Raw genomic sequence first — 23,643 nt, forward strand, 5'->3', positions numbered from 1 at the left:
CTTTATTTTGCTTTTTTTTTTTTACTGTTTCATTTTTGTAAATCAAAAGTCGCTAGGCTCTTTCAGAAAGCACTGGACAACGTTTGGCAACAACAATCCAAAGAGGCAAAAGGGGGACAAACAATTACCAGGCCAACAATGAAGCAATGAAGAGGCAGCTTAAGACAGAAAAAACAAACTGGAGTTCATGAAACAAGAATGTGGAGTTTTCACTGTCACAATTAAAAAACATGTCACTCCACTGTATTCCTGTCTGAAGGTTTTGTGATATGAACTCATTGTGTTTGTGCTCTGTGAGTGTTTTGTCAAAGTCACTGTGAGATGTTTGAGAGGGGGAACTGAGCAACACACCAGGTGCCGGTCTGGTGGGTGTGTCGGTCAGTACATGTCTCGAAGGCCCATGTTTCCACGGCGAGCTGAAGAGCCATGGGCCACGGTGACGCTGTAACAGTAGAGTAAGTCTGTCAACCACTGCTCCCTGGTCGCACCCCGGGAATACCTCTGAAACACACAGAGAGAAATCATGACAAGTTAACATACATTATCTCTACGTAGAGTGACGAAAATGACGATAACAGTACGCTTAAAGGAATTCTTAACCCAGAAAATAACCATTGGTATGTGTATTAGTCATACCATGTTACCCTGAAAACGCCGAACATTTTGATTTATTGATTAATTGGGGACCATGTTCCAAACATCCTTTTATGAACCATCTCACAGAATTAACTCGCAGTCGTGGAGGGGCTGCAGCCTATCCCAGTTGACATTGATCAAAGGGCAGGGTACACCCCTGGATAGGTTGCCAAATTATCACAGGGACAGACAACCATTCACACCTATGGGGAATTTAGAGTCACCTAGCCTGCATGTCTTTGGATTGTGGGAGGGAGCTGGAGTATCCAGAGAAGGCCCATGCTGACATGGTTTGGGAGGCTGACATAGAGAGAACATGCAGACTCTGCACTCCAGACTCCCACTGCCTCTCACGCACAACTGGTGCGGTATAATCCAAGTCTCATTTATCCAGTCGTATGCTCAGTACTTCCAAAACGGTACTTCAAAAAAACTTAGTGCTGGAGTCTGGCTTTGAAGAGAGCATTGATAAGTTTCATTTTCAGTTCAGTTTCAAATGATAAGGTTTAGCAAAAATACATGTGTTTGGGAAGTATTGAGTGTATGACTGGATAAATGAGACTTGGATTATACTGCATGAGTTGCATGAGAGTTTGTTAATGGGTGTTTTGCTGTTATCAAATCATTTGTTGATCTGTTCTGTACGACATCTATTGCACGTCTGTCCGTCCTGGAAGAGGGATCCCTCCTCAGTTGCTCTTCCTGAGGTTTCTACCATTTTTTCCCAGTTAAAGGTTTTTTTGGGGGAGTTTTCCCCTCTTGAGGGCCAAAAGGACAGAGGGATATCGTATGCTGTAAAGCCCTCTGAGGCAAATTGTGATTTGTGATATTGGGCTTTGTAAATAAAATTGAAAATTGAAATGTGGTCCGTAATCAATCAATAAATCAGTATGTTCACCATTTTCTGTGGCCGCATGCAAGAAAAACAAAGTTTTATTCCCAAATTCAAGGTAACACAGCATGACTAATTTACAAGTGGTCATTTTGTAGGTGAAGGATTACTTTAAGGTGAAACCTATACCAATAGAGTACTTTACTTTGATACCTTTTTTCTACTTAATTAGATACCAATCGTGTGAACATGGGCATTCAATTGTGTAAAATGCCAACAGACACCACAGGCACATCATATGACCATACTTTAGACCATGGCCAGGTGGCATCTCAGAGCACTGAACTACCAACTCCATTGAACACACCACACTTAACCACAAACTGTATGGGTTGTAGCTGCTGCAGTAGTGGGCCAATCACATGTTGCAGTAAATGGAAGAACACTTGCGGTGATTGGCGTGTAAAATCATACACATCTTTTTCCAGATCTGGGTACAAAACATTCAAAGGCAGGTATCGTTTGGCTGGAGAAGTTTCGATACTTCGGTCTTTATCTTAACAAGCTATAATGCACTGATTCCCAGCCCTACCATACTATACAAACTGTAGTGTAGCCTTAAAACCATCCCTGTGAATGTCCTATCTGAGCTGCGTTTACCGTGAGGTGTTGGATGATCTCTTGCAGCAGAGCAGCGTTGGCCAGCAGCTGGTTGTGGAGCGGCGTGTGCTGCAGCAGCATCGACAGGACCTGTCCGAGCTGCGGCAGCTCCTCCTCACTCAGATCTCCAACGCGCATTAACTGCAATACCATCCGCAGCAGGCGAGGGACGGTGCTCAACGCTGACACACAAGCACCCCATATTGCCTCCCTGCAAATGTGACACAAAAATGTTTTAAACCCAACTGTTCCCAACTCTTCATCGCCTGATAACTGCAAACTGCTCCTATTGAGGTCAAGATTTCAAACACAGATCAGAGGGTTGTAGTTAAGGATGCACCGATACTAATGTTTAAAATTATAATTTGGCCAATGGGTTAACATAATTTACCTTCACCCAATACTCATTTTTACTGAATAAAGCTTGAACGAATCACAGCGTAACTCAATACAACCTCAGTTAGTTGTTTGTTCCGGCCACTAGCTGCTAGCGTCTAACGTTAACTCATTCTCCTCCTGTTCATGTAAACATGGACTTGTTTTTCACAATGTAGCTTTATCATAGAAAAAATAGGGTGAATCCTGTGACATATCGATAATGAAGTTTACTGCCTTTTTTCTGTCCCGAGGGCTTCCTAGGAAAGATGTGTTTGTCTCAAAATGTTTTCTATTTCTAGCTTGCATAAAATTAATGTGACATAACGGAAAAAAATTGGCCTCTGCCGAGCGTCATCTCATTTGCCGACAGGCCGATGGCAGTCGACAAAGCAAGTATCAGCCAACACCAATGTTTGGCTGATATATCGGTGTATCCCTAGCTGTAGTCATTCAACACACACACCTTTTGTGGTTGGTTTCAGCAGGTAACTCCTGCTGCAGGGTGATGAGCAAAGACAGCAGGCTGAGGCAGCACTGAGACAAGAAGCGCAGCACAGGCTCAATGGGCAGAACAGACAGGTCCAGTAACCTGGAAACAGCTCTGAGCAGCCCGGCAGCCATACTGTCAGGCACCACCCCTAAGTTGGTCTGAGACATACACACACAAAACAGATACAGGATGTATATTCAGTATCATGTTTTCAAAGGAAGACAACAGCAGTAGAGCTTAGACTGAAACAAGCACTACATGATAGATAAATCATCAACATCATTTCCTGCTTAATGAAAACCGCTTCTTACCAGGTATTTGCAAATGCCATTTTGTAAGATGTCAAAGCATTGGGACTTTGAACCCAGAGTTTCCAGACAGTGGCAGACTTCCTGTGAATTATACAAGAAACAATTTCATATCAAATCAGCTTCTTCCACAGAATTCCTTTACAGACATTCTGCGAACAAGTGTGAAAGAAAGACTCTAATTTTAGTAAGTCAGTGTAACCACAGTACTTCCTGCTTCCAGTTGTACGATATAAGACAGAGAGAGTGCTCACATTTTTTTTTTACCAAGAAATTTCCATGACTTTCCATGGCTTGGAGGCAAATTTTCATGACCGTAAATTCTCTAAAATGTCTGTGTATACACGAAAAATAACAATAAATACCCATGTCAACATTTACCACAGTAGATCCCAACTAAAGTTAATGTCAAGCTATGTGGTTTGATACAAAATAAACATTTATTTAAGTAAAGCTGACAAATCACTGAGATGTTTACAGAACTAAATGTGTCAGACCCTGAGTGCTCCATTGTGTAGCCCTAACTGACACATATGACTGAGAGGCAGTAAAAGGTTTTATAGTCTGATTTTTAGTTTAAATCTTAAACTCTACCGTAGACTATAAAAATTGTTTCTAAAAATTCGAACTACACTATGTCTTATTTTCTTTGGGCTTCTGAAGTCGGGACTATGTTGTATCAAGTTTGAGTTTCTGTCACAATTCTGGGGATAACTTCCAAATACTGTCATGGAGTTACCGATACACCAGCCCAAACCCTGTTGGTCTCCATTTCCATTTACAGATGTGTAATGTCAGGTAATGACAGCTGATCAGGGTTGCAAGCAATGGTGGCTTTTGGATTCTGAATTGTACCAATCCTAAGGAACACAACAACTAATACACATCTTTCCCATAAAAATGCCACAGCTGGATGGCAGGGATGGTTCGTAGATTGATGCATGAGTTTGCCTGGGAACCTCTAGCTGTAGGCTGTTAGCACCATATGCTGAGGTTAGCTCAACAAGCGGAGTGGCGTGTGAATCATTCACACCATGACGAGCACAAATGAAAAAGACCCGTCCTCGGGTTCCTGGTCAGCTACAACAGCAAAGGAGCAAGAATTGTGTCTAAGACTGGGATGGTGTGTTGGCATTGCTCCACTGTTGGAGGGGATGTTGTAAACGTGAACACCAACGTGTTAACGCACATTCAACGACTGCAACACCTAGATGTGACGATCACCAAGACAAAGAGGAGACAAACTGGAGCCCAACTCCTTGTCCCCGCTGCTTTCATGCAGCCTTTAGACGGAGCAATTCAGTTCTGTTAACCCTCTGGAGACTGAGGGGCCTCAGAGTACTGCAATCATTGTGGCACTCTCTAATGTTCCAACTCACATGACTTATTGTATTTAGCACAAGTTCAGCTACAAAAATATTTATGTAGTATGTATTTCATGATAATACTTTTCTTTAAAACGGGGTTAAATGCCCCCTTTGTTTACCCTCCACCATGGTGGGTTGGCCAAATTCACCAATTCCATTTTTTTCATTTCCATCCTTCGAGCTGATGCATTGGAAAACTGAGAAATCTTCTCCAACAGAGATTTATGTAGAAAATCAGTGGCAGGATGGTGAAATGAAACAGCAGTAAAGATATTACAGAGAAACCCTAAAAGAGAACATTAAGTAAAAATTGGTCTCAAACAGCTCTAACCTACTTTCATCAGACAAACATTGCTGCTGTAAATAAAAAGAGCCCTACAGCTCATAAAGAACACCAGAGTATTTCTACATTCCTCTCTGGATGGAGTGAGGCCTTCACTTTTTTGTAACCACAGGAAAGAGTCGCTAAGCAGCACCTAAATTTCATTCTTGTCGGGGAGACAAGATGGATTTCAAGCCAATAAAGCCGCCACAAACTTTTTAAAAGTGAAAAATAACCCTCAGCTTTTCCTCATTAACTTCAAATCCAAATCAAATTTCTCATTAGCTTTTATCACATTGAGGTGTGTGTGCGTGCTGAAGTGCAGGAGTGAGTGGCGAGCCAGTGTGTGTCAGAACGGTGCACCTGTTGGCATTCTCGCCGTCATTAAAAACAATCCCGTCTCATTAGTCGAACCAGAGTTGACACAGTCCGTCCCTTAATGCCCCCCCGCCCTCGCCACCGCGTGTCCCCTCCCTCCTCCTTCCCGCCACTTGCCTGTGATTGACTCAGACAGGGAGATGAGAGAGGCAGGATCTGAGGGCTTAATTGAGGAGCTGAATTAGTGATTATAAGCCCCCCACTTGCTCACACACTCACACACACTTGCCCCGGGGCACAGTAACGTTAACTGTAATTTCTGTGCAGAAATGTCACACTCCCATCATGCCATGGGCTCTCATTAGCATTTGTGCATATCCACCATGCCCGATAACCACGCATCTCCAACCTGCGCAACGCGATAAAGGTTCCCCCTCTCAGCCGTAGTGCCACGATAAAGCTTCCACCCTCTGAGCTCTAAGTGAGAGACAGACAGAGACCAGAGGGGGACTGAAAGACCACAGCTGTGTCCAGAATATCAACACTTTTCAATTTTCAAAACAATGTCTTTTCTTCCTCTTCGTTCACCAACTCCCTTCTAGATTCATTTTCAGTGTCGCGTCCAAGTCTTTCTGATTGGCAGCGGCTTTGGTATGAGTTAGGATGTATGTGAGGTTTAGAGAAACTATGGTAAAAGCGTGTGCAGTGAACGCACCTCAACAACATCCCAGTGGTGTGTGAACTGCTCCAGCAAGGTGGGGTAGAGGCTGAGAGGTGAGAGAGGGGAGGGAGGCAGGGCGCTCTCGTCCTCCTGCAGGGTGGCGAGCTTGTCGGACGAGAAGCCCGTCAGGGTGGAGAACAAGAAGCTGAGGTAGTCCGCGTCCTGCACAGCCGCTTCCTGGCTCCCTACCGACCAGCCGCTCAGAGATGACCTGGAGAACACAACAAGTGAACACAACTGTCGACTCAAAATCTGCGTAACACCCAAAGCTGGAAAGCCACAAGCATTTTTACAGCTCGTAATTTTTGAATTTTCAGAATTTTACACTTTTATACAACTTATTTCTAAACCATAAAAAATCCTGCTAACGCATTCCTCATCACTTTTCATGGGACTAATCATGATGCCCTGATTTGTGAAAGCAGCACATTGAGAACAATAGTTCACAGAAACACATTTGTGAAAAATTCTTCCTTGTCCCGAGGGGAGGAAAGAACTGTAACAGTAGAAAATGTGAGTGAATAACAAGTGTGTTTTGTGAAGCCCGGGAGGCACATGCACACAGAACTGTCTTCTCAATACTTCATGACGACTTTGCATTCCAGCCTCCCAAAGAGCTCTTTGTATCATACCCATTACACACACATCCCATCCCATCTGAGCTCAGCACTGCCTCCCCTCAATTTATATAACACTGCCTTACTGACACAAACAGACATACAGATGCATGCAGATACACACACAGCACTACAGGGAGAGGTAAGCTGTGTGTAACAGAATATACAAATTTAAAAATGGCTTTCATTGTCACCCGTAGGTTGGATATCAAACATACAGGGCATCCACATTAGCACCTGTCAACAGGCAGGAACAATTATATGTCAGGAGTTCATCTGTGAAAGCGCAATACTGCCATCTGATGGTGCTTCAAGTGTCCAGCTACTCCCTAATTCACTTAACTGACTCCGAAAGTGTGTCAAAAATCTCTCTCCTCGTGGCTTCATGTAAGGTAAACCCAATCTACTTCCACTAACCCCTTGTGTGCATGCCTTTAACACCTCCAACCTGAAATTAAGTGGGTCTTGGCACACCTGCAGGATGGAGCGTGGATCGGTTTCAGCGGACCATGCATATACACCTATCAGCTGCAACATTAAAACCACTGACAGGTGAAGTGAATAACATCTATCATCTTGTTACAATGCGATGTTCTGCTGGGAAACCTCTGGTCCTGACATTCATGAGAGTGCCAGGACAGATCAATTACGCCCCACGGCGGTGGCCCCCCCAGAAGGACAATGCACCATGCCACACAACGAAAACTGTTGAGGATTGGCCCGAGGAATGTGACAAAGAGCTCAAGGTGCTGACCTGCAGATTCCCCAGATCCCAATCTGATCAAGCATCTGTGGGATGTGCTGGTACCCCGCCTCACAACCTACAGGACTCAAAGGATCAGCTGCCAACACCCTGGTGCCAGACACCACCAAAAAGGCCCTACAGAGGATCAGAAGTACCTCAGGGGTATCGACATGTCCCACAATTGCTGAATCAGATTGGGATCTCAGGAATTCTGAGGCTGAGTCAATGGCTTGTGCTGACGTCTCTTCTCAAGTCTGACGCATTAGGTTGAAACTTCACTTGTGGATGTGCTAATAAACTGCACTTAAGGGAGCTACAGTGTGTGTTTATTGGTATCTTTTGGTCCACCATGTACCTTAAATGGTTTTTGGATGTGTGTGACTACTATACTTTTTTGAGAGACGGTAGCTCATAGTCTCAAATACTGACCAAACTTTCCTGGGCCATGGAAATAACATTGGAGTTCTTACACTGGATGGTGTTCCCTTTTAATATGCATTATGAACTGCACCCGTGTCTCCTTTTCCCTCCCTCTCTCTCTCTCTTTTCACTTGTGTTACATAAAATAAAAATATAAAAACAAGAGTGTCCCCCTTCAACACACATGCCAATAAATTGAGGTCATGTGGCATCCTGCGAGAGTTTGACGGTTCACAAGCTCACCGGAAGTGTATGATACGAATCAGAGAGGCGGCGAGGCCGGCAGAGAATCGTCCAGCTGTGCAGCAGCAGCTCAAATTGGCCAGAAGAGACTGGGACATCTTGGGGAGAAAGTAGAGCAGCTGCACCATTTGTTGCTGGGACTCTGCTGGTAACAGCACCACAGCTCCGTCCTGTGGATCTACATACACACACAGACACAGACACAGACACAGACACACACACACAGATGCACACTTCACATGTAATTGCGCAGAAACAGCACTGCCCTACATCCTCAGGGGATATAAAATGAAGCTCTGCGAAGAAAATTTAAGAGATACCAGGAAAACCAGACTATGTTCGGACCAGTAAAAAAAGACACAGAGGCATAGCCACTACAGTAAGGGCTCAGATAATGTGTGTGTGCGTGGTGTTCTGTCTTTCTCTGACGCACATGCTGATGTCAGAAGCCCTCAGACAAAAGGAGTCTTGTGATGGTGAATTGCTGGCTCTGCGTCAGTTTCTATCTGACCCCCCCTTCCTCTTCTCCTGGCCCCCTCTGTCACACACCAGCCTAACTATCAAACCATCCTCAGAGCAGCGGATGTGTACGGGCTTATCACAGCTTTCAGCCTCTGGTTGTAGTTCAGTCATACAAAGTTGTCTTGGGTGGGAAACATGGAGTTACATCGCCTCCTAGGGAAACTGCGGAGTAACTTGTGGTTCATAATTCTCTTAGTGACATTATTCTCTTTGGTAATCTGACCACTGTTGCTTTATTCTGTGTTGTATTTAATACATTTATTTTTCATTAATTCAGTAGTGTAAATAAGACACATCTTAATAGAAAGCTTGTTTTTTATTGCATCTCCCTTTAAAGGTCCAATGTGTTATATTCAGGGGGATTTAGTGGCATCTAGCAGTGAGGACTGCAGACTGCAACCAGCTCAAACTTCTCCTCCTCGAAACAAATGGACCCAATGATTTAACCTAGCAGAAACATGGAATAAAGCAGTTTCACATTCAAAATAATCTGTGTTTTTTAACACTCTTGTCACGGAGGTGCTGCTAACTAGTGTGGCCAACGTGAAAACACAAATGACCCTGTCTAGAGCCAGTCTGTCTCATTCTAAGGTAACGAGAACACAGCGATTCTTATTTTCAGGTGATTATACACTATAGAAAACATACAATTTTATATTACACCCACACGCACTCACTGACTCCCTGAATGTAGACTGTGGCTATAAACCTGCCATTAGCTGACTATTTAGGCCCCTTTGCTATCTACTTGTTAAGGTTTTCAAAATCCCGTTCACTACAGGAAACAACAGCAGCAATATCTGAGCTAACTTTATTAAAATGGCACGTTATGACAAAGATTTGGATTGTGCAATAAGGCATGCCTGCTCTGTCCTTTCTGTGAATTGTTATTAAGATCTACAACACATAAAACAACTTGTGAATACACCTCGGAATAGTCCAGAGTCCATCTACTACCAAGACTCCCATGCCCAGTGTTCATCCATTTTCTAAAAATGATCAGCCTGAGTTTATTTGCACGACTTCACCAATTTACTGACCCGTACCGCTTCACACAAGCTTCTGGCTGTTGTGATAATGCTCTGCAAGAGCCACATACAGTAGCAAATTATCTGTGGTTTTATTGGGTCCAGTGAGCTCCTCCAGTGCAGTCAGGCTTCACCTCTAGGGCACGGATTATCATATTATGTTTATCGGTTTATCAGTAAAAATTTAATAAGGCAGTCAACATTTGTCATGTTGCTGGTTTTTGTGGTGTTTTGTCTGGCGGAGATTAGTCATTTTAATGACTGTGCTCACCGCCCAATGTGCAAATGGTCCACCAAAACAAGTTCTCTCCTTGACACTATTTTGCAACGGCATGGACGCTGCATCCTGGTCATAGCATCGCCCAGGGCCCTTGTGATTGGTTTAAAGAGATAGAAACCTTTCTATAACACTGTGGAGACAAGACTGGCTATGCAAGACTGTGTAAGATATCAGATTCTCTCTGATCATTGTCTCTTTGTTTGTCCCTTTAATTGAATGTCCGTACCGTAGAGCCTGCAGGCGTGTGTCTGCAGACTGTTCAGAAGGTCTTTGTGGCCACGAGATGCAGCAGCCTGGATGGACAGGATGAGTCGTGCAGAGAGAGCAGGGTTACGGTGGCCCAGCTGGGACAACTGCACAGGAAGAGATGCCAACCAACGACACAGCACCTTACTCCTTCAGAGAGACAGAGGGAAGAATAACATACATAAAGGTGCATGTGAACCAAATGTAGCTACAGTTATGGTAAGGAATGTGTCCGGATAAGAAGGCACATGTTTAACTGTTGCGTCTAAGGACAAATAAATATGTAAACATGTTTTCGTTACATCAACACAGACCTAAAAAATACACATCTACAATGCATCATTTTAATTATTACCAACAAGGTTTCAGGGTGTTTCGAGGAAGTGTGAGTTTTGTTTTCGTCTAAATATTCACAGATTCATCTGATCAGATAACCAGACCGCTAGTGCCAGCTGACCTTGTGAGATGTAGTCTGGCTGTGCGAGACTGTTAAGCAATTATGCAAGGATATTGTGTTTTCTCCTACAAATCAGGTACAAGTACATTTAGCTGTATACAAGTGCAGTAAATTTCCGAATGCTGAAACAATGACTGAGGTTACCTCGCTATGTGTGTGTGTCCTTGTTCCTGCAGGTAGAGCTTGCTATAGAAAGACAGCAGCAGAGATCGTGTCTGCAGAGTCAGGTGCCTCTGCTTGTAGTAGACGTACACTGCTGCCAACAGGTCCTCTGTCACTGCTGCACAAATACAAACACACAGACAGATATTAATGTCAAAATGACATTTAAAGATGTCTTCTAGTTCATAATCCAGTGACCTATACGTTTGTTATAATGTACTGAAATTTGTGAGAGTGTACTGTGGTCAACATCACCTTATTAATATCAGTGAATGCTTCTAATCTTATTTAATTCATGCTTTTACATGTAATTAAAATCAGACATTTTCACAATACACCTCACATGCTTACTTTTGCTCCTCTGTGTGAGCACCATCTTCCACACAGTACCCAGCAGCATGTGGAGCTGCCTGCAGCTCAGTTTCATTCCGCTGCTCAGAGTGTCTCGCACAAACGTTCTCAGAGGTGTCAGCCAGTCTCCGTCCGTCTCTCGGCCGAGTCCTTGCCTCTGGCTGAGGGACACCATCACCTGGCAAAGTGTGATGTTAAGGGCCAGAGGCTCCACTGTTAATCCTGGGACGGCTGCACTCTGCTTACTTCTACAGGAAGGGCGGTGGGATCACAGGAGTTAGAGCGAGTTTAGTCCTTCATAACAGTAGGTATAAAAAGAAGATCCTGCTTAGTTTATTCAGAGATGATTCTGAACATTAAGGGGTAACTTTCCTATTTTCAAATCTTGACCCTACTTTCCCGTGATTATGTGTCTAAGTGACTAATAGGAACAACACTTGCAGAAACTGGTCCAGCACTGAGTGAGACTGCTGCATCCAGCAGCGGCAAAACAAGCCACTCTGGGTATTTTTGTGCACTGTCAATTTATGTCCACTACAAGTGCTTGTTTTTGTCACTGGCAGGCTCAGGTTGATATTTTGTGTCAGACAACATTATGGAAAGGATCCTTACAGAGGTCAACCTCTTTGTTAAAGGGTAACATCCTTTTTGTTTAACCAGAACAGCCTCAAAAATCACCATCGCCAAACACACCAGACTCCATTTAAATAAACAGTAATTTAAGCATGCATAGAGCCAGCATATTTTTACATCTAACTGGGTGACTTAAGGGTTTATTTCAACCCAACCAGAGTTGGTGATTGTTAGAACAGTGGGAATACAAACAAGGACTGTTTTTTAGTGTTTCATTTTGTTTCTGTTAACTTTGAATTAAGGGTGTTTTATGATGCTACAATTACTGTTTATTTAAATGGAGTCTGGTGTTTCTGATGATAGCAATTTTGAAGCTGTTTATGGTGAAACAAAAAGGATTATATTCTTATCCTTTTCCACCAAATTAGCTCTGGTACTTAAACCAGTTCCCTTCAGTATTAGTTCAGTAGTAGGAGTTCAGAACTTTGGAGCTATGTAGCAAACCAGCTCACATTCTCACCAGTTTGGCATGGAACAATTGTTATCAATGATGTGTCATCAACAGAAGGCATCGCACAACACACACTGGAGTACACGCAAACTTTTGTTCTGTTATTGCAGATATTTGTTTTTACCCCAAAAAGAAGCATAGACCATCTAATAATGAGACCACTGCTCATTCTTTTTCAGACAATTTCTCACTTGAATTCTCCCTTGTTGCCTTTTCCATCTTCTCTTTCCAACCTGTAGAATATGAGACACCCAGTGATGTCGTCACCATTCGCCCTTCAGGTCGAGGAAAACCACTATTTTTTGGTTCCACTTGAGAACCAACTTTTCAAGTTTTGAACCAATTTATTTCTGGTCAAAATTAGGTGCAAGAAACGGAAAGAACCAATTCCAATTTGGGGGCAAAGGTGTATTAATGTAATCTGAGCCTGTCAGAGGCCAAAACAAGCACTTTCATTGCCCGTAAGGATTACATTGAAGCCTGTTTTGCTGCTGATGACTGCAACGGTCTCACTCAGAACTGGACCTATTCCCAAAATTGTTGTTCGGATTAGCCACTTAGACAAAAACATGTGGGAAAATAGAGTCCAGGTTAAAAAATACCAAAGCTACCCTTTAAAGGAAGGGGGGTGTTAGCTTGAGATATTAACAATGATGTTCCTTACCTTTTGAGATCAACCTTCTTCTTATGTTTGGGTGTATCCAGAGTATCGTAGGGAAAGTTTTTCATGAAGTGCTGCTTAAAATCTCCCAGGTATTCTTTGTAGAACCAAGCATCCTACACAAAGACAAGACATTTTTTTAAGCAAACCTTTCCTTGTACAAGAAATAGCTTTGTGATATTTGCGCTCTCCATGTCTCACCAGTGCATCCTGGTGCTCCTGCTGTGGTGCCAATTTTCTCAGCAGCTGCAGAATCGACAACACCTGGAACATTACCGACATGGCATCGGGACTGAGCAGGTGAGCGCCGTCTGTGGTGTTTGATGGAGAGTCACTGGTACTGGCTTCTACCCACACTTCCAGTAGAAGAGGCACCAGTGTGGCTGCGAAGCTCTGGACAGCCTCAGCTGAGTCCAGACCCTCACCCACTGTGGGTCCAGGGTCTACTTCTGGTCTACACAGCGAGAGAATGTAATAAAATAATTGATTAAATTCAACTGAAACAAAGTTGATAATCTGTTATGTTTATATAAATCCCATCTGATTCGTATTTCTTGATGGTTACAGGACTTAGGGATATTATACCTGAGTTGGAAGGTGGACCGTGGAGTTGGTTTGGCCCCAGAATGCTCATACACCTTAACTCCAACCCTGCTGTAGGTGAGCTCTTCCCAGGTGAGATGCAGAGGTGTAAGCCTGCCCTCTTCACGGGAGCCAAACACTCCTTCAGTTGGGACAAAAATATCACTTTCTTCAACTACTGCCTGCAGAAAGCGCCCAAGCCTGAAACACAAGTGAAACAAAACAAAAGGTTAGCAGCAGCTAGAATTAAATTCTTCAGATTCTGTGTGTACATGGCCTCCATACCTGAGGAGCACTGAGAGTCGCCACTGCTGACTGGTCACTGCCCTGCTGGGGTTGACTGACAGTGCCCAGGTCCGTCCCTTAGCATCCTGGGCCTTTTTCTTGGCTCCTCCACTAGTTTGTCTGTGAGATATCAACTCTAGGAAGTCAGTGAGGAGTACTGCAGGCCGTGCTGCTAGCAGAGCAGGGTAGTGCTCCAGCAACACATCAAGGACCTTCATGGCGTCCTCCTGGATGCCTGCCTCGATGTGGCTCATGGCACAAGACAGGTGGGCACTGAGGAGGGGGAAAAATGGTGCTACTCGTTCTGCAGGCACAGACTGTGCAATGAACCTGAAAGCAGAGCACAGTTTAGACAGTTTATAAGACACAAAAGCTACTTATTGTGTTGCTGTACTCCTGTATCAGTGTTGCTTCACAAACCTGAGCACTCGTGTAGCTGCCATACGAACATTGCCATCCTTGTCTGTGAAAACAGCTGCCACTTCAGAGAGCAGTCGAGAGAGATGCTGCTCTAGCAGAGAGGGATTAAGGGACAGCAGCTCTCTCAAGCCCAACAAGGCACTATTTTTCACATTGGCATTGTAATGGTGGAGCTGGGACAGGAGGTCCTGGTGAGGTAGGATGGAAGAGAGAAAAAAAAGACACATTGTGGTATTCCCAAAATGCATTTGTAGTGATAGCAAGTGAGGTGTAAACACAGATGGAGAGCTTACATTGATACCAAGCTGCCTGTGTGTGGTGGGGCCACTTGTGTCTCTCTTCAGCTGCTCTGTTAGATGGATTCCCTTTGTGCGAAAGTTGGTGTTGGTGGCATTATCAGCTTTGGGCTTCGTCTTCCCCACCTTTAACTTGACCTTCTGGAAGTCATCCTGTCTCTTCTTCTTCTTGGACTTCATCCCTGCAGTCTACACTGCTCTCTGTGTAACCAGACATGCAGGTGAGATGATAACTGAATGAGTGCATTAATTTCATTAAGAATCACACTGGCCACAGGCACGTTTAAACATGGCGGGTCAAATATGATAACATAAATTTTGCTTTCAGTTTTTACTCCGAATAATCAAACCAGGGGAGCTTAATCCACAGAGGCACAATAACTGCACCTAAGCTAAGACAGATAGCTTGTAGCTAACTGTCTCGTAGCGCATCATGCACGGCTGTTCTTTATTTTACTCACCACAAGGAAAAAAGTCTTGGTTGTTACAGTCAGAATACTATACAGCATCAAACACTCACTCGGTGTGAGTAGCACCCTGCTAACAATTATCAATACACATATATAAAAAAAGAAAATATTCAGTTTTCTATCTCGTGTTGATAGCTTGGGTCCTCAAACCCTGTGTACAGTCTCGTTATATGTTCAGCCCACAACGGCTGCGGGGCTTAAAACATAAAATCTATTTAACTGGGACTCTGTAGACGCTTCAAATATGCCCAAGCACACATACGTGTAATAAAAATGAATAAAACACAAATTAGTCCTGAAAATAATTTACGTTTTCGGTATCTTGTTTAATTTCCCTCCAGCAAAGTGTAACGGTAAACCCCGGCGTACAAAACGAACGTCTTGGTATAGTTGTCCACACAAGTGCCTGTAAAATATTTCGATAATTAGTAAATAAAATAAAAAAAATAAAAATAATAATTTGAATGTTATAATAACCAAAATTGAACGATTTGCTGTGACTCAATTTTACTCACGTTTTTATGAGGGTGCTTTTGGGTTTTGTTATAAAATAGTTAAAATTTCTTCTTCTTTTTTTTTTTAAACAGGCAAAGTCAGTACTTCCTGTTCTCCTGTTCCTGCTGTGGGCTTTGTGTTTTTAACATCGTAACTAACGTTAGCCTTCTCTGCGACCTTGTCTTCTGAGGAACTCCCAGTTTGCATTAAAATATCTCAGGTAAGTTAAGTAATATTATCTTATTGTTTAAGGAGCGGAGATATATGTGATATTAGGCGTTTGGGTCTGTTTACATATTTTTACAGCTAGCGTAATGTTGTTAAAAAGCCAAGTTAAGGCTCGGCGGGGCCTGAGATTGAACGAAACAACGCATAACTGCTAATAGCGCTATCTTAAGAGTGTGTATCTGCCCTAATGGGAATCACTTGGGATTGAGTGTTTTTCGTTTAATACGATTATTTTCTTTGCCCCACAGCGTACAAATGGATAACATGGAGGTTCAGGCTTCAGCCACCCAGCCGCCACCTAAAAACGGGCCGCAGTCGAACCAAAAGAGAAACGCCAGGGTAAGTATCACATCCAGCCTGTACTAACGCCACTTTCAATCAAATATACACGATTGAAAATGATGAAAGCGCGTTGGTATTACCTCACATATTGAGATGCTGAGCGCTCTTGAAGGAAACATGATTTCCTTTTGATATTTCTTCCCATATTAATGACACTGTACACTGGCTGTTGGTGATGCCTCATGGAGAGCCAGGCGGCAGCAGTCCTTGGCGGGTGGACTTGGTGTCAGTCTCTGTGCTCTCAGGCTTGGTTGTATTTGCACTCTGGTTTATGAAAACCCCACTCAGTGGTCTGGGCCTTGCTATCACTGTTGTGGTTTAAAGGGATTTGTTAGCACCAGTTTTGCAAAGTCCAGTTTGTCTGCTTTACGATGCAAACATTTCTTCAGTGTTCCGAAACTGCTCAAAGTTTTCACTTCTTCTCAGATTTGACATTGAGATTTATTCGTGATGTGACCGGGGTTCTCTGAACCAGATCCCAGTGGCAGGCTACTCAGTTTTTACTTCTGAGTGCTGCCACACTCAAAACTAGAAAGGCCTGTAAAACAGCTGCAAAACTAACCATCACTACTACACTCTAACGAAATTACGTACAAAACATCCCACTGTTATGCTTGTGAATTTGCTATATAAAGAAATTCATAAAGCACACATGCAGAATTTGAATTTCTCTTATGGAATTCATCTTGTCTCTGCTTTAGTTACTGCCATGATGATAGCAAGAGATGAGCCCAAATCCAAGCTACAAACGGTCTCAGAAACTACTTCCATATTTTCAGACAACTTACAATTCAAACTGGCATTGGTCTCCTCTGTGCTCTGAATGTTTAGCTGTTATTTCATTATTTGGGTTTGCTGTTCTCATCTTTCAAACTTAGTTTCAGGTCTCCCAAATACACCACACTGGGTGTGAGGCCACAATACACATCTTAATTTTGTTCTCTTGTGAAAATTACTGAGGTCTTGACCTCAGTGTTCTTTAATGGGGCCACTGTGGATATGTTTGCATATTGACCTTTTAGCCTTCATTCAGGGTATCAGCTCTTTCTCTTTCTTCCCTATGAAATAATGAATTGAAATGTTGCTGTTCTACATTCTCATTTAATGAGAATTTAGACTGATCACCAGACTACATGATTTTGGGACTGCTTAAACACTTGTCTCTTTGACTTTCGCTGCTTGATGCAGAGGTCATGGAGAATAAGGAAAATAATGGCTCTCTGGCATACATAGTGTGGCGGACGAGGACGAGGAGTTCAGTCCTCTGCTAAGTGTCATCCTGTCACTAATGCCTGTATGTGTCTCTCTCCTTCATGTGGGTTTATCCCCTCCATTTACAGAGAAAGCAGCCGCAGCATTCTGCTGAAATAGGTAAGTAATTTAAACACGGTGCCAGTGCTGAGAGTTGAAGCTTGAGATCTTGATTTCACTGCTTCATGTCATGGGTGGTGGCATGTTCACCACTCTTGGAGACTCACACTCTCAGAGACTGTTGTGGTGCCATCCATGGGTTTGATCTGTGGAGATCAGTGTTTGCCACTGCAGAAAGAATCCTGCAAAACATATTCCAGTACCTTGCAACAACTTTCCTGTTCACTGTCCATTTTTCATCATTTAGGTAGTTTAAAAAAATATACTGAACAATCTTAGAAGTGTGAACCCATTCTCCTAAGATGTTGCTACATTGAAGACCACCACCATAAGCTCCATGAGTCCGTGCTGACGCCTAGACATGGTTTAAAAGCAGCGGGACATACAGTAATACAACCATGGATCTGCAATGGCTGCTGATGAAGTTTTAATGCACTTTTTGTGCTGTCATGGTTGTATAAACCTTTTTTTTCCCTCCCACAAGATATTTTTTAACACTGCTGAATGCAGTATTCATTTTTTGTTTAGTGGCCTGTGCTACACTGAGTGAAAATATGTCATATTACTTTAATACTTATTAACAGTAAACCATACTGTCTTATTTTAAATCATGCAGGCATTTATTTGTGCGTTCACAGTTGGAAACCTTCATAGTGCGACACAGAAATGTTTTTTCTGTGGTTGGGCACAGCAAGAGGCGACACGGCATAGGAGCTGGTGTCCTGCAGCCCAGTTTGGGCCTAAACAGGGGTTAGCTGAGAACTGCTGTTCCTGTTCTCCCCCCAGGTTTCAATTGCACACAAGGAGTTTGGGTTTCTAATGGTTGTTCAGTTCAGAAAGACAAATTAAACTTCATTGGTCATCTGACACTGCAAGCAGTGTAAAAAATCACACACTTTATTAACATAAGTGTCTTCTACACTATGGTGACAGGTTTCTCCCCAGAAATGTGTATTAAATTGGCTCGTTGAACTAATTTGTTGGGCATGAACTTTGTTGTCTCACTTGTTCATCAGCTTTAGGTCATTGTAAAGCTTTTGTGCTGAACATTGTTGTATTTTCCCAGTATTCACCAAAGGGACATCTATACAGACCCTGCCCTCTCTCAGCAAACAGCTGAAGGTTGTCACAGAGTGTGTCATTGGTAAGCAGACAGGCTATGTCCCTCACATACATCTACTTTACCTCCATGCCTTCCTATATGGAATACAGTTCTTGTATGCATGACTCATAACCATCATGTCTACAGGTCTTCAGTATGTGTGGGAGTACCGCAGCCCCAGTAAATCTGTCCCACCACACTACCAGTGCAAGCTCTGCACCGTCTCCCGCTTGCAGCATGATATGCTCGCCCATGTGAAAGGCTGGAAGCACAGCTTCAGATACCTGGTGAGTGTTGCTGGTTTCTTAATCCGCCTCAAAGGCGTCATGTGATGAGGTTACTTGAAATATTTCTCTGCGGTGTATGCACAGAAAAAGATCCACCCTGACAAGGTTACCCATGAAGAGGAGGAGGCCGTCAAAGACCCTGCTGTAAGGAAGGCAATTAAAGAAATTGCAGCGGAGGTGGAGAAGACAGAGGGGAGGGGACAACTCAAGGTGAGTGTCAGATGCATATCACAGCAGCAGTTGCACAGAAGTCTAGTCTACTGTGTCAAAAAAATATTGTGATGTTGGCAGTTTTCTGCTTATAATGATCATGGGAAATAAATGTCTGTGTTAAAGGGATAGTTCAGATCTTTTGAAGTGGGGCTGTATGGGGTTCTTACATAGTCAGTGTATGGCATACAGTAGAGTTTATCAGAGGACAAACAAGGACAAAAGAACAAAAAAAAACAGTAACGTCAGCAACCCCACAGATAAAAAAAAAATATTCTGGGAAAAAGCCAGATAAGCCTGTTTTTTTTTTTGTTTTTTTTTAACCCAAGCCTTTGCTGTCACATTGAAATGAATGAGGAGACAGTGGTGTGTTTGAGGCAGTCAGCCTTCCTAAAGATTCTTATATTCAAGTTATAAAAATCAATCATGTTTATATTTTAGCAGTGTACTTATTTTATACATCTTACATTTTACATGATTTTGGATTTGACAATTTTCTGTTCCTATTTTGGCTTTCAGGTGATTCTTAAGGAACCCTTTGAAGTACCTGCTTTTAAAGGGCTCCGTAAGTTACACTGCCATGAATTAATGTAAAGGATTTTTTTGTTTTTTAGTAACCTGAGTTGTTAATGTCTCTCATGTTCTTTCTTCTCTCACAGGTACCGCTGCTCCTAAATTTATACCTCCACCAGCACCAGTGATGGGACCAAAGGGACCACCCTTTGGTGAGTTATTAGCTGCATTTAGACCCAGAGTTCCCAGGAATTTTAGTCCAAGGGAAAACTTTTCAAGAAACTTAAAGGGGGAAAAAATAGACCTTAAGGTTTTGTGTCGGTGCAATGGAATTTACTGCTGCATAGCATTGCTGCAGGTTGGATGTAATGAGTGAAATGCAGAGGAGGAAAATGAAAACAAGAGCGTCTGTCTCCTCAGTAAATCATGGTCAAGTGCTTGATGACTACTTATTTAAACTCTGGAAGTTTGAAGATATTCTATTCCTCTCATTCACAGGCTTTCTCACAGCACAGCAAAGTCTCTTTCTCTGTCTTTTTTATCAAAGAAATCATCTCATCTCATCTCATATCATGTCATCTTAAAATGTTCCAAAATCAATACTAGAGTACGTCCTTGTTACCTCCGCCAAGGAGGTTATGTTTTCACCGGCGTTGGTCTGTTTGTCTGTTTGTTTGTCTGCAAAATAACTCAAAAAGTTATGAACGGATTTTGATGAAATTTTCAGGAAAGGTGGAAAATGGGACAAGGAACAGATGATAAAATTTTGGTGGTGATCGGTTGAAGCAAATTGGATAAAATAATAAATGAAGTCTATCGTCTGACAGCCTCAGCAGCAATTCCAATTTCTAATGAGACGGTGAAAATAGTGCCATCTGGTGGCCGGAAAGCACGTCTCGTTCTACTTGCTAAATATTGTTGTAATTCTCAAGTTGAAATTAATGTTCTGTGTTGGAAAAATATAAAAAAACATTATATTCTGTGTTGGTACAAAATAAAAACGAAATAAATACACCATAGTGTCTCCATGGTGAAGGCATATATAACCTAATAATGATAGTGATGCAAATAACCTAGTTGTGATGCAGGCTGCAAAATCTGATGCAGAGGGGGAGGGAATATCACCTACTTGGCAGAGGTCTGCACTCTCTGAGTGCTTTTCTAGTTTTATAAATTACACCGTATGAGTTGAAGTAGCGATCAGAGACTTTGGATGTATACATTTTTATCATTGAATCATAATCTGTGTAATACTGTGCATGTATGCCTTTTTTTTCTATTGATTTCCTCACTGTGTATTTAAATGTTACAGGTCTTTCAGGTCCCAGGTTCTCTGACTCGAGGTATCCAGGTGAGTTTCCTCCTCCAGTTGGTCCTCTCTCTGACTATCCAGTGGAAGACTATCCAGGCGGAGACTATCCAGGCGGAGACTATCCAGGTGGAGACTATCCAGGTGGAGACTATCCAGGCGGAGACTATCCTGTAGGAGACTATCCTGCGGGAGACTCCCAGTGGGAGTCCAGCTTGGGAGGCTACTCAACCAGGCGAGATTCCCTGGACTCCGGTATGAGTCGAGGACCTTTCCCAGACAGTATGGGTCCTCCTCGCCCAGCTGGGATTGGAGATAGTTATGGATCGGGTGGTGGAAGGAGTGGACTACTGGACGACCGCCCAGGCAGAAGGTATCCTGATGAGTACCGGGGCAGCCAAATGGGGAGTAGCTTAATGAACAAGCCACTCGAGAGGCCAGGCTTAATGGGAGCAAGTCCAGAAAGTGGCAACCTTCCTAATACTCTACTCACTTACCTGGTATGTATCTCGTTTCTCACAATAGGTTCCTCCCCATCTTAACAATGGTGTGATTTGAATTGTATTCAACCGTACAGTAAATTCTCAAAATGTATTTTTAGGATACATTCCGGATAGAGAACGAGAATGACGCACAGCTGGTGCTGAAGGTGACACAGAAACTAACAGATGTGCTGATGGAGTACAGACTGAGGAGCGTGTCGTCCGTAAGGAGCTTGTTTTTACTCTTCGATTGAAAACCAATCATTAAAGGTGGAGTCTGTGACCCTGGAGAAAGAGTATTGATCTTTGAACTCAATATCTAATCCAATACACGTCTCCCATCTCTAGGGTTGGGTACCCAACTCAGGACTTTCAAGGGTGCCGACAGAATTACATCATTACTACGGTGTTTCCGCTTCACGTAAAATCCACTGGTGCCAAATATTGGTACCCCAGAGTGCATCTGAGTGAGAACATTAGGCCAGCCACAGAGCTGCAAGGCTAGCAACAGTGCTCTGCAGAGCTGCTGGGTTCAAAGTTAGACAGGAGGTAGGAGCACCCAAAAGCCAGCAACAGAGCTCTGCAGCCACTCTGATAGTTTTGCCGTCTGGTCTGTTTTCGTTTCTGAATTATTTAAGTAATAGCCTACTATCACTGCCAGACGAGCAGACACACATACACAAGTAAACAGAGACAGAAGATTGGCTCTGTGTGATTAGAAAAGAGCCAAGATCAGAATTGCCTTTTAGTCTACTATCTCACCCCTGCAGCTTGTTCAAAAATTAAGTTTTTGTAATTACAGGGAAAGTTAAGTACAGAGAATACGTACTGTTGGGCACAGCTACCAGAAGAGATACAGGCATCGATTCAAATATAAACCATACCCAACCCTTTCTCCTGCTAAATGCTCTGTCCTCATTTCCTCCCTAGGGTTCTAGTCTGAACAGCTTCTCATTGAGCTCCACAGGTCTCTCCTCTACAACCCCCAGCCTGCCACGCAGTAGCGACCGATTCTCAAGTAGTCTCTCAGGTATGTAAGCACCAAGGTTACGTTCACATTACAGGCTAATTTGGCCCTACACTCATGTGACAGATCCGATTCTGTTTTCCAATCAGATCTCGGTCACTTTAATATTTGGTCCTAAATTTGATACATATCCGATCACTGGTCATTCTTCACTGCACAGGAGCAGATTACTCACCATACAGTGTCGGCGTTCCTTTAAAACTACAGAAGGCTGCCGCAGCTGTACTGCTGCTGCAGTAGGCTGCCCCAGTTGCAAGCCAATAGAGTGACTACCAGAAGTTTTCTGACGGGGACAGCTTGCCTACATGCGGTGATAGCATTGTTGAGAAGCTGACAGAGATACTTCAACATAGCCTTTGACATCCTAAAGTTTGGAAGAAGTGTTTCTTCGTGAAACCCTCCACATTGCGACCCCACCACTTCTTGTTCCTCTCCTTTCCGCATCCACACGTCTCTCTCCAAACGACTACCAGCAGTTGCTTTCTAATAGAGCTAGTGGACTGAAAGCCCAGTTGTATGACCACCTGTTATCCCGAAAGCAAATGCCCGTTGCTCTTCGGGGCCAATTCTCTGAGATTACAAACAGAAGCACATGGCTAATTATTATGCAGAATGACAGTATTGGAACTTCCTACTATGGAAGTCCCACGAAGGGCCCGGAGCTACGAGGCTGGCAGCAGTGCTCTGCAGCGCAGGCAGGTTCAACTTTGGACAGGAGGTGGGAGCGAGATAAAGCTTGACTCATGCATTCATCTGTTACCAAAATGCTTGTTAAGGAATTGTGCCGTTTTTTGTTGTTGTTCCAAAGCACATGTGAGTGACATTATTGGTTGCATGTAAGCCATTTCAGGGCAGAGATCTGTTCATACTGATGCCATATATGGGCCCAGACAGAAAGATTAGATCCGGGATAATTGGAACTGAGCATTTAGCCCTCTGTGAACGCAGCCCGTGCCTCCTTTCAACACAGCCTCGACTCAAATACTGAGTCGTGTTGACTAGGAGACACTAAAGAAATGCCCGTTGCTCATATTTGAAACATGGAAATCAAATGTGAGTGGAGCATCCTTTTTTTGTTTTGTCCTTTTTAATGAGTCTGGCATGTTGTCTCTCTGCAGGTCCATCCAGATACTCAAGTGGTCCACCGAGGTATTACAAGTAACAATCCCAAGAAGCAACGCCTCGATCTTCTCATCTCTCTTGTTCTGTGTGCATTAGTCGTGACGGTCCAGGAGTTGAAAACTTTGATTTTGTGTAAATGTTTATGCTTTTAGGCATGTTGCTACAAAGTAGTCTGATTTTTTTTTTTTTTTTTTTTTAAACGTTTTTACCTTTTCAGAAGATGGTCTGATTTGTCGGTTTACCACAAAATCACA

The 23,643-nt window shown here is 43.1% G+C and overlaps 2 protein-coding genes across 4 annotated transcripts; one reads left to right on the plus strand and one right to left on the minus strand.

The window, feature by feature from the left end:
- Positions 1–4: 4 nt before the first annotated feature.
- On the minus strand, positions 5–15,289 carry tex10 (testis expressed 10). 2 transcript variants are annotated; one of them, XM_049584445.1, is made up of 16 exons: positions 15,212–15,289; positions 14,429–14,632; positions 14,136–14,323; positions 13,716–14,045; positions 13,434–13,631; positions 13,050–13,302; positions 12,852–12,964; positions 11,104–11,351; positions 10,735–10,870; positions 10,114–10,283; positions 8,058–8,235; positions 6,027–6,243; positions 3,308–3,388; positions 2,970–3,154; positions 2,129–2,339; positions 5–501 (listed from the first exon to the last, which is right to left on the minus strand). In XM_049584445.1, the coding sequence occupies exons 2-16, from the start codon at positions 14,609–14,611 to the stop codon at positions 379–381; spliced, it is 2,814 nt and encodes a 937-aa protein (XP_049440402.1). In that variant the 5' UTR covers positions 14,612–14,632; positions 15,212–15,289; the 3' UTR covers positions 5–378. The 2 variants fall into 2 exon arrangements, with proteins under 2 accessions (XP_049440402.1, XP_049440401.1); XM_049584444.1 differs by lacking the exon at positions 15,212–15,289 and adding an exon at positions 14,893–15,186.
- A 199-nt stretch (positions 15,290–15,488) lies between these two features.
- Positions 15,489–23,586, plus strand: si:ch211-197h24.6 (uncharacterized). Of its 2 annotated transcripts, XM_049584452.1 has the most exons (13): positions 15,489–15,616; positions 15,873–15,963; positions 17,307–17,337; positions 18,404–18,481; positions 18,587–18,726; positions 18,811–18,936; positions 19,456–19,501; positions 19,596–19,661; positions 20,762–20,887; positions 20,918–21,258; positions 21,360–21,464; positions 22,171–22,270; positions 23,386–23,586. In XM_049584452.1, exons 2-13 carry the CDS (start codon positions 15,880–15,882, stop codon positions 23,427–23,429), a joined length of 1,287 nt encoding a protein of 428 aa, XP_049440409.1. In that variant the 5' UTR covers positions 15,489–15,616; positions 15,873–15,879; the 3' UTR covers positions 23,430–23,586. The 2 variants fall into 2 exon arrangements, with proteins under 2 accessions (XP_049440409.1, XP_049440408.1); XM_049584451.1 differs by having other exon boundaries at positions 20,762–21,258.
- Positions 23,587–23,643: the final 57 nt, after the last annotated feature.

This window comes from Epinephelus fuscoguttatus, linkage group LG8 (genome assembly GCF_011397635.1).
Source record: "Epinephelus fuscoguttatus linkage group LG8, E.fuscoguttatus.final_Chr_v1".
NCBI classification, from domain to species: domain Eukaryota; kingdom Metazoa; phylum Chordata; class Actinopteri; order Perciformes; family Serranidae; genus Epinephelus; species Epinephelus fuscoguttatus.

Bases quoted from the DNA above. Each gene is read 5' to 3' on its own strand.
- tex10 (XM_049584445.1), bottom strand. From the start codon at position 14,611: ATGAAGTCCAAGAAGAAGAAGAGACAGGATGACTTCCAGAAGGTCAAG. The intron at 14,046-14,135 runs GTTTGTGAAGCA...CTCTGCTTTCAG, and splicing joins GCAGCTACACGAGTGCTCAG to GTTCATTGCACAGTCTGTGC. The intron at 502-2,128 runs GTAAACGCAGCT...TGTGTGTTTCAG, and splicing joins AGATCATCCAACACCTCACG to AGGTATTCCCGGGGTGCGAC.
- si:ch211-197h24.6 (XM_049584451.1), top strand. From the start codon at position 15,880: ATGGATAACATGGAGGTTCAGGCTTCAGCCACCCAGCCGCCACCTAAA. The intron at 19,502-19,595 runs GTAAGTTACACT...CTTCTCTCACAG, and splicing joins ACCTGCTTTTAAAGGGCTCC to GTACCGCTGCTCCTAAATTT. The intron at 19,662-20,761 runs GTGAGTTATTAG...TAAATGTTACAG, and splicing joins ACCAAAGGGACCACCCTTTG to GTCTTTCAGGTCCCAGGTTC.